The 10,184-nt window shown below is 43.4% G+C and overlaps 1 protein-coding gene across 8 annotated transcripts; it reads right to left on the minus strand.

Annotated features, from left to right (window-relative positions):
• Positions 1–53: 53 nt before the first annotated feature.
• On the minus strand, positions 54–8,244 carry capn10 (calpain 10). Of its 8 annotated transcripts, none has more exons than XM_035424251.1 (13): positions 8,153–8,244; positions 7,149–7,447; positions 6,901–7,032; positions 6,156–6,352; positions 5,499–5,719; positions 4,240–4,381; positions 3,770–3,936; positions 3,349–3,617; positions 3,034–3,236; positions 2,702–2,948; positions 2,195–2,388; positions 1,819–1,864; positions 54–1,192 (listed from the first exon to the last, which is right to left on the minus strand). In XM_035424251.1, exons 2-13 carry the CDS (start codon positions 7,278–7,280, stop codon positions 1,163–1,165), a joined length of 1,980 nt encoding a protein of 659 aa, XP_035280142.1. In that variant the 5' UTR covers positions 7,281–7,447; positions 8,153–8,244; the 3' UTR covers positions 54–1,162. The 8 variants fall into 8 exon arrangements, with proteins under 8 accessions (XP_035280142.1, XP_035280146.1, XP_035280147.1 ...); XM_035424255.1 differs by having other exon boundaries at positions 7,149–7,370; positions 8,153–8,233; XM_035424256.1 differs by lacking the exon at positions 8,153–8,244 and adding an exon at positions 8,000–8,146 and having other exon boundaries at positions 7,149–7,370.
• Positions 8,245–10,184: the final 1,940 nt, after the last annotated feature.

Below are 10,184 nucleotides of genomic sequence, written 5' to 3' on the forward strand. Positions count from 1 at the left end.
TCAGAAGCCTAAGATGCCTCTCCTTATGGAAAAGTAGCACAGCACACGTCATGGTTTATTTTATCTTTTTATTGTGCACGACATAGTATTTTCTATTCGCTGATCTGACAGCTTGCTGTTCATCAAGTTCTTAGATGAACACAAATACAGAACATTTTATACAGGTCACGTTTGAGTTAGCAGTTAAACGTTCAAAGTGCCCAAATTAAAAATATATTAAATGTTTAGTAATACTAGGCATTTTCAAGTTCAGACACAAAACCCAGCTTTCCTGGTTTTCATCATGTGCTGTGACACCTTCAAAAAGTGAAAAATGACTACTGCAAAAAATAAAATAAAAAGTACCTCAGTAGACTGGATATCCCCAATCAATTCCAGACAAAGACTTTTCAAATGTGAAATTGGAAAATTAATTGTACTATATTCACCACATGAATTATATTCTGCAAGTGATATTTTAAAAAAGAACATGCTGGTAATTATAGCAGTTAAAAGTCACAGTCAGTCATAACTCCATCAGTAGTTCTTTTTTTTCTCTCTCATCTTAAATCATTTGAAGTTTTCAACAGAACGGTGAAGCACCTCAGAACTGAACCCAGTGGAAGGTAAAGAGGCGCACAGCTGAATTATTAATGAGTGCAACAGGATGTCCAGCCAAGCACTTTCCCTAAGTTACCCCTCCCTAAGAAGAGTCCTCAGGTGCTGTGAAGTGCAGCATGGGTTGCACTCTGTCATACGTTTGGAGTTCTGTGGCCCACCCTTACCACTCCACTCCACTCTCTCGGCCGCACTGGACTCAAAGGGCAGCCCATCTCTCTGGTGCAGGCTAGGAGGGTTTGGGGTGGGGGTTCGGACGGACAGGGGAGCCCCCCCCCCTCGAGAGGGTTCATGAGTGGCGTCTTTGTTTTGGCGGCGGGGCGGGCAGCGGGGAGAGGGCCCCTTCAATCGGGCCCGTTTGTTTACACCGCCAAGTCACGTCGCCTCCCATTAGTGCCGAGGCAGTGGACGGGCTGTGATGTACTAATCGCTACGGCCTGCCCTCTGCGGACGAATAAAGGCTCTCTGGCTTCATTTGCCCCTGGGGGAGGGGGGGGGGGGTACTTTCATCTCAGGCCAGGGGCCGAACCCACGTCACCGTACCGGAGGGGGCGGTCCCCCATCATTAGCTGCGCATCACAGAGATGTTTGAAACCTGCCGAAAGAGAGAGAGAGAGAGAGAGAGAGACAGACAGGCAGAGGAGGTCATGGGGTAGGGAAGTAAAACATCTTACAGAATCATGTAGCAAAATGTGCATTTTTTGAATCTGTAGTGTACTGGTTCATCAGTTATGCCATATGAACTGTACTGAATAATAATAATAATAATATTACAATTGAAAGAAATTTATGAAGAGCAGTACCCATGAAGCAGCAAAGAAATTATAATACGGGCATGATGAGATGAGTTATAGGCATTCCATTCTTCTCTCGCAAAAGGAAAGTTTTTACACACACCTCATAGGTAAACACTGCCCTCTAGTGCCACTTCTGAAAATACAATGGACAGTGAGTGATGACTCTCGCAGACAAATGTAAAAGGAAAAATTGCTTTGCTTCTTGGGACATGGAAGCCACACCAGGCCATCAGCAGGTCAAACCAAACAAAGGCCTAGAAGTTTTCTAATAAGCAATTATGCTGAGATCACTACGATCACTAAAGGTAGGGGGCTTTGGCTAAATTCCCAGTATTTGTAAATAATCCTCAAGTGTAGCTACCTTTCAGGCCACCGGGGTAAAAAGGGAAGCTGTGGCCACATGAACATTAAAACAGGAACTCACCTCCTGTATCAACTGTCCTAAAGCCTCCCGGCTCTTCACTACTTTCCTAGACAGAAAGCAAAAAAAAAAAGAAAAAAGAAAATTCAGACCACCATAGCCAATGCTAACAGGCAATATTAATTGAATCTTTAATTTCTTAAACATAGTACAACTGGATGGGCATGAGGTCCTACAGATGCAGGGTAAACACAAAGTAAATAACAGGGGGTAAAGAACACTGCATACTGTTGTTTCCAAATATGATTCATTTATTTATTTACATTTATTTACCAAACCAACATAAATACATCAAGTATTCTGACCATGTAGGCTATTCATTGTGAGAGCTCTAAATGAATTTGAATGAACACTGCTGGATTAGCAGTGAGATCTGTACCTGTGGATCCTTTTCGTCACAGTGAGGGTGAAGTGGCCCTTGCACTGGGGCTGATAGGTGGAGGGGAGGATGACGTAGGCCCCGGGGGCCAGGCTGCAGTGCAGGGACACCTCAGGGGCGTAGCTGTGGGGCACGCAGCTCGCCTGTGGCTCCTGATCCTGGGAGATCTGCGGGTCCACGGACCCCTCAGGAACCTGCAGTGTGGACACAAGCACGCGCACACGCACACACACGCACGCGAACACGCACACGCACACACATGCGCACACACACACACACGCACGCGAACACACACAACCACACGTACCCACATGAATGCATGCACACGCACACAAATGCAGAGACACGCATGTACGCATTCACACGCAGGCATACACAAACACAAATAAAATCACCATTCAGTTTTACCATTCAGACACAGAATGGTGTGAAAAGGAGTGACTCCATACAGACTGACAGATGGCCCAGCATGCCCCTCTCCCTGGCCCCGTCCTGCAGAGCGCTCACCTGGTATATGTGGAAGCCGATTGGCTGGAGGGCTTTGGCGGGGCAGTGCTGGCGCAGTGTGATCCTTGTGTTGGGCTCGCCCGATTGGTAGCTCACGACGAGAGGCACGTGCGGGTTTGTCCGGTGGGAGGGGAAGTTCCTGCTGCCCCCTGCCGAAATGCCTGGGACCCACCTCCCTGGGAAGCGGCTGGTCTCCCACTCCCCGTCCCAGACCGCCGCGGCAGGGGGAGGAGGGCACTTCAGCGCACTGCCGCGAGACACAAACCCGCGTGAGGCTCGGCGCATTTCTCCGGACGGTTGGCTTCATCGCCCGGCGATACGGCCACGCCTACCTCAGAGACACAGGGGCGGAGGAGAACACCCTGAGCAGGAAGCTGGCTTCTGCGCCCTGCAGGAAGGTGCTAGGGATGAGCAGGTGGAACCCCGGGCCCAGGTGAGCGCGTAGCGTGACCTCCCGCTCATAGGCGTGGCAGTGGGTGGAGGCACAGGGCGTTCGGTTCAGAGTCCGTGTCAGGTTAAAGTGCTTCTTCTCCACCTGGCGGAGACAGACAAATGTATTACTTTTTATAAAAGGTATTTAGCGTTAAGTATACTTAAACTGATTTGATTCAGAGGGCTTAGTGGCACCATTTTTCCGAAAGGGGTACCTTCCACATGTGCAGACCAATGGCTTGGTAGTCCTGGTGCGGCTCGGGGCTGCCCTCTTGTGGATCTTCCACGTTACTGCACTCTCTGGAAATGGAGGATTGTCTCCATCCTCTGTGCTGCAGAAGAGACACGAGCACCTCTCCCGGCTCACACACCCGCAGCCAGAACTTGGGGTTACTGCCAAAAGTGCTGTTATTGCGACACCCGCCTGCGGAATGATCTCTAATCCAGCAACCACCCATCTGCTGGTTGTGAGGTAACTCTTTTCCTATTGGACAGAGGACAGATGTGAAGGACCAATCACTTGCAAGCACACTACAGCCTACATTATACCAAAGTGCTCGTTTGGAAATAGTTTCTATAATCCTCAGAAAGAAGGTAACTTTAAACTATGGATTATATGTGGTGACCACAGGGTACCTGTATAAATGCTTTGAAGCAAACCCTGATCGTTGATTGGATATCCCACAGTGACTTCATCTATCTCCTTCAGGAGCTCCGCCTCCTCGACCCAGAATTCTCCTTCCTGGGTGCGGCTGAGCAGATCCTGAGAGTAGCCTGGCTCCAGCTCTCTCCAGCCATCCCCGCTGCCAGTACAGACAGAGGAGATGCTGTCACAGCCATGAAATTTGCCCTGCTTCTGAAACTGACCCCGCACCCCCCAACTCTACACAGGTTAAGAGCAGCTAAACAGACACCGCCCCCCATATCTACAAAGGTTAAGTGCAGCTAAACTGACCACGCCCCCCAGCTCTACACAGGTTAAGAGCAGCTAAACTGACCACGCCCCCCAGCTCTACACAGGTTAAGAGCAGCTAAACTGACCCTGCCCCCAGGCTCTACACAGGTTAAGAGCAGCTAAACTGACCCTGCCCCCAGGCTCTACACACCTCTCGCTCCAGGCCCCTCCCCAGCAGCGGCGTCCCCACGGGTTCCGGATCCTAAGCAGACGCACGTGACCCCCTGTCTCTGTCGTCACGTCAGTCCACTCCATCACGCTCAGTGCGTGGTACTGCCCCAACTCACTAGCACCTGGCGGGGGGGGGGGGTTAACACTGTTACCATAAACGACGATTGTTCTAGGCCCCCCTCTCAATGCAACAGTTCACTCCACACGTCATGGCTTTCAAAGAACTCCAAACGTATGACAGAGTACAGCCCATGCTGCACTTAACAGCACCAGGTCATGTGGCTATTCAGACATTATGTGCGGTAAGAAATCTCAAAAAGAAACCTCTTACCAGCACGCAACAGGCTAAAGCTTGTGTTATCTAAAAATTCTTCAGAGATTAATATGGTAATCGGTTGCTGCTTACCAGGCTTTAACACAAGGATCTCCCTTAACATTTTGTGCTTGACGCACTGCACTGTACATGTGCCAGCATTCAGTGTTAGTCATGAGACTTGTTTCATGTGAACTGAACAGAAGGTCTTATGACAAGCTGCTTTAACTTCAGTGCTATAATGAGGAAAAGGTGGTTTTAAAAATGTCCCTTCTTAAACCACAATACATGTTATTCATCATCAGATGTCTCTGCATGGAGCAGACCAGAACAAAACCAAGTGAACTACGACATACTGCTGTATTTTCACTAGCACGCTACAGCTATCTTACTTAGATTTTGGGAAAACACTATCTCTGATCCCTGTAACTTTGACAGGATACTTTTTTTTTTTTTTTTTAATTAAGTATAACCACTCAAAAAACTGATATTAGCTTGATTACTTTTGCATGAGCATTGCATAAATATGTTCTATGTAATTTATTAATGTTAATGATGCATAATTAAATGAGAAATGTGTAATCACCATGATGGGAAAAGCAAGGGTTCATAAATAACGTATACTCACATTGGATACTGAAATATTCAAATCAATCAAAGGGCTAAGCGTTCAGAGCTTTGTTTGGTTCTTGTCATTAATAAAGTACTTTTTTTTACCATGTCTGACACTTTGGGGTTAATTTTTAATATTAACATAGAGTTCTTTGTTATTTAACAACATTCTACATCATACCAACAACCACTGAGCTTATGAGCTTGACCCAGTGTTGTGTAAATAAGTGAAAAATGTTACACTTTGGTTTGACAAACCAGTTTCAGGATTGAATGGCTACTATAAAATATATCTATGCGGTTCTCCATCTCACCTCCAGGGGAGCTGTGCACAGAACAGCTCACTGTACCCCTGTCCCTCACTCCTTGCAGGCTGCTGAGATCAAGCTTCTTTTTGGGCTTGTGCTTCTCTCCATGCTGGTTCTCCTCTTTCCAAGAATCCTTCAGGCTCCAACGCTCAGCCAGGCCCCCCGTGAGGTCAACCAGGGCATCCGAAACCTGTCCCGCCCACAGCCGCTCATAGGACCCGTGAAGCCTAAAGGGGGGCAGAGGATGGTGATGCAACCAATGCCACTGAATGCACGGTTTGAAACAACAAAACACAGGTTTTACATTCCATTCTTGAATCTGCTTTATATGGCTTCATTATTTTATTTTATTTATTTATTTTAAAATCGGGTGCATTTCAGTCAACGATGACTATGTCGTGGTCATGTTTTCCAATCAACAACTCATCACATGGAGGTCATTCTTTAGCCTACAGTTTTGAGAGCGCCTAGGACGGTATCAAATCTGGTCTTAAAAACCTCATTGGTTTATTTTTCGACTACATTCCCAGGTAAGTTATTCCCTTCATCAAATACTCAGTGTAAAAACACATTCAAAGTATCAGTGCATAATTCACTTTTAACTAATAAATCACCTATGATCACCTATAATTAAAAGAATCACCATATCACATTTCCACTCACTTGGCATATGCCTTCTCCAGGAGCGCTACCCAGAATGCACTGGGAGACTGGCAGTGGGAGAAGCATAGCTTGGCATTAACGCAAGGCAGCCAGTCGTCCACCTCCACATCCACCCAGCGGCCGAACTGCCAAAAGCGGAACCGGAAGCGGCCCTCGTACCCGCGTTCGCCCCACTGTGGCTGTCCAGCAGGCAGGACCTGAGACATACACAATGTTGAATATTGACAGAGGCAGCCAGCATCGCTCTCAAGTAGAATATCAGTCAGGACACAAAACTGGAACTGGGTTACACCCAATTTTACACAACTAATCATGTTTTTATTTTATTTTTTTAATTGTGAAAGTAGGGAGGATTTACCTATAAACCAAGTCAATAATGTCGGCACACTGACGGCACTAATCCAGTCAAACTGTAGGAGTAGGAAATCTACTTACACATTTAATTCATCACATTGTTTTTAGGATTAGGCTACACAAACTAAACCCAAGATTCTCTAATACTTTAAAAAGGTTAAAATTTAAGTTACAATATTCCCAAAGAATGTATGTATTTCATACAACATCACATGTGTAGTTTAACCACAGGAAGACTACTCCCTCTTCAGCTCTTCCGGGTTCACTTAAGTGTTCCTGTCACCAATTAATTTGTTAAAGAGTTTTCATGATCAGAGGTTCCAGCAAGGGATAATTTTGTTAAAATGGCAGACTGAATTTTCAGTGGACTTTTTGTCATGTCAGTGACTACCTTGTTCATCATGTGGTCATTCTTCAGCAGTACGGTACAGGCACACAAGAACCAGCAATCTCCCAGAATCCCTTGTTTCACATGGGCCTCCTTTGGATTTTCTGGAAACATTCTAGGTGACTGACAAATTTCCTGGCAAAAACACCACATTGATCATTAAGTCATGATCTTACACAGTTCAAGATGCTCAAACAAGTCATGACACATAGTAAAAAAATAAAATAAAAAATCCAACAGGCAGCCCTCACCTGCGGCCGCATCCAAGTGATACAGACTTGTAAATTTGAAATGGGGGTGGTATAATCAGAAAACAGGGAGGAATCCTCTGGCGGAAACTCTGCGTCCGCGAACAGCCTCCCGCACTTTGCTTCCTCCTCCATTGCCACCTTGAAGATCCAAAAAACTCACAATGTCCTGCTACCCCTCTCCTCCTGAAATCTGCCGTCATGCACCTCATATCTACATCATTTCTGCCAAGCAAACAAACACGAGGATTTACGAAGTATGAATTCCTCTGGTTTTATCTCTTCAAAACACATTTCTTGACCTGGAGAAACAGAAATATATGTTATTACATATCAAAGTTCATGTCATGTTTTTTATGCATAACGTTCGCTACGCCGCGTAAAATCTGCAATCTTTTAATGCAAGTAACTAGGATCCTTTGGTTTGATTGACCAAAGCATTGTATAATTTGTATTAGGCTGTACGATAGTCTGCTGCAACATACTGCAGCCAAGAACTGACCTGATTGAAAATACAATAGGGTTACGGCATGCAGAACTGATATACAACGTGTGTTCGGATATTAGGATGTAGCCAGACGAAGGCAATGTGCTCCTATTTGGATAGTTTTCGTATGGAATATCAACGAGAGCAAGCTACATTGCTAAGGTCTTCGGTACCTTCAGTAAAGTAAACCTGCAATCCAGTTATGTCTAAGCATGACCACAAGATATGAATGAAGTATTCGATAAATAGAGCAAATTACACAGCCAGCCGACATATCATTATTGATATAATAGCATTATTGCTTTTCGGGATCTTGTTGCTAAAGTTAAGCATTCTTCGACTAACACAATACCCTCTAAAATCATACATGAGTGCATGCTGATAGCTATCTTGTAGCACGCTAACGTTCAGTTGCTCACTGAGATAATCCTTCAGTGAGTTCCTTTGTTAATAAATGTGGCAATCATACGAAAATAATGCTTCCAATACTTATTTCTGCAAACGAATGCGAAAAAAATACCCAATTTATTTCCTGCCGGTGGTTTCCTTCCGGGAAGAAGATTCAAGACGCGTTTCCCTCGCTACTCTCTTTTTCATGACGTCAACCGTGCTTTGATCCAGTATGTATATGCCACCCGATGGCTCCTTGTTGAATTACAGTGCAAGTCTAAACTAAGTTCATCGATTTCAAGAGAATTAATTTATATTGATTTATATTGCTGTGAAGGCTGGTTGCTGGGCAGAATATATATATATATATATATCCCAATCAAACTATCATTACCAAAAATGTGAATTCAGCACACTTTGAAGGGCAAAGCGTGTATGATACAAAAATCCTTCTGCTTTATTAGGAGCCATTTAATTTAGAGAAAAGTATTTGTTTTTGCACAGTTTTGCAAAAATAAAAATAAATAAATCACTTCAAATATGTCCCATATGTAGTCCTTTATTTAGAACACAGTCAACAGTATGATAATAACATGCATTTTGAGATCATAATAAATGACATTTTATTTGGCAGACGCTTTTATCCAAAGCGATGTACGAGTGCACACCGAAGGTCATTGGAACAGCTACAGAACACAAGTCCGATAAGGTACAATTCCCATTCAGTATCAGTTATCCATAGCCATGAACATCAAGTCTAGTTCACCCACTAAGCATAGGTTAAGTAGAGTAAATTACCTCACTGGATAACGGTGTCTGATAAACTGCTAAATGTAATATGAATTCCTCAGCTTGACAGCTGATATCTCTGCAACTCAAAATAGGTTATACACTAAAAAAAAAATACAAAGGTAACATTATATACCACAAATTACTTGAGGTCATAACCACAAACCCAGAGTAGCCTACAGAAAAGTTCAAGACAATGTTCTCATAGCAGAAACTTAGAGGATGAGCTGTCTTATAACTGTTCTTAAAATCTTTATGAAAATCAGCTTGACTTGGGGAAGTGAAAATAGATTGAGGAAAGCACTCTGGACTGAAAAAAAATTATTTCCAGGCAATGCAAATTAGCATACCACATATAAAATGATGAAGATTTCAGCACTCTAGGATACATAATTGTCAATCAGTCAGATTTGATTTTCATATAATCCTCTTAACAAAGTTACCCATAATCATTTCAGGATACTCCAGGGGAAATTATAGAAATGATGAAGAGTACTTCCAAAAGAACAGAGAACAAAATGGCCTACGATTAAAATTTCTATCCTGAAAATGAGCTATATTTGACATTATTAAAATCGGATTTGTTGATATGTCATTTATGAACAAAGATATATCCAGGTGGATATCAGATATTAGGGAATATGGAGTATCTTCCTGCTGCAGTAGACAGGAGATTGCAGCTCACATATCCTCTCTGGTCACTGGTTATAAGTGCCAGATCTCTAGCAAGGACATAAAAAGCTGCGATCTTGTTCAGATTCCAAAAGCATTTAGTGAATGGTTTGTGATCAAAACAGAAAATAAGTGTTGCCTTCTCATTTGACATCAAAAAGGGGGCCTTTTGTCTAAAATTTGTGAACTACAGCAAGGAGTTTTACATTAGTGGTTCTCAATTTGCATTTTAGCTGACATTGAATTTCATTGGAGGAGAACAAATGCAGTCTCAGAGGATAAATAATGATTAATTCTGTTTAAGAATACATCCAACCTATCCTAGCAACCGAAATGCATGTAGCACTTACTTCCACATGGGGGCACTACATTATTTCTAATGATTCCATCTTGCTCTTAAGGCTGCTGTATCCATGCTCAGTGTGTTATTTGACCAGCATGGTTTTTAGCAGCAACAACATATATTCTGTAATATAGTTTATCACGTTGTCACCCAGAGATTTTATTTACACATGGTACATGATACACTCTCAAAAAGAAGGTATAAAAAAGGTATAAAAATTGCCTATAAAGGTTTGTCACTGGGCTGGATCCCTATAGGCACATAAAATTGTACCCCTAGCCAGGAATACATAATTCATTTGTATCTTTATAAAACATTATTTTCCCTAAAGAACAAAAATGTACCTCCACTGTACCTT

This window comes from Anguilla anguilla, chromosome 6 (genome assembly GCF_013347855.1).
Source record: "Anguilla anguilla isolate fAngAng1 chromosome 6, fAngAng1.pri, whole genome shotgun sequence".
NCBI classification, from domain to species: Eukaryota; Metazoa; Chordata; class Actinopteri; order Anguilliformes; family Anguillidae; genus Anguilla; species Anguilla anguilla.

Excerpts from the sequence above, each read along its gene's own strand:
- capn10 (XM_035424251.1), bottom strand. The coding sequence starts at position 7,280 with ATGGAGGAGGAAGCAAAGTGCGGGAGGCTGTTCGCGGACGCAGAGTTT. Across the intron at positions 2,389-2,701 it reads TCGGCTTCCACATATACCAG|GTTCCTGAGGGGTCCGTGGA; the intron begins GTGAGCGCTCTG and ends TCCACACTGCAG. Across the intron at positions 1,193-1,818 it reads TAGGACAGTTGATACAGGAG|GTTTCAAACATCTCTGTGAT; the intron begins GTGAGTTCCTGT and ends CTCTTTCGGCAG.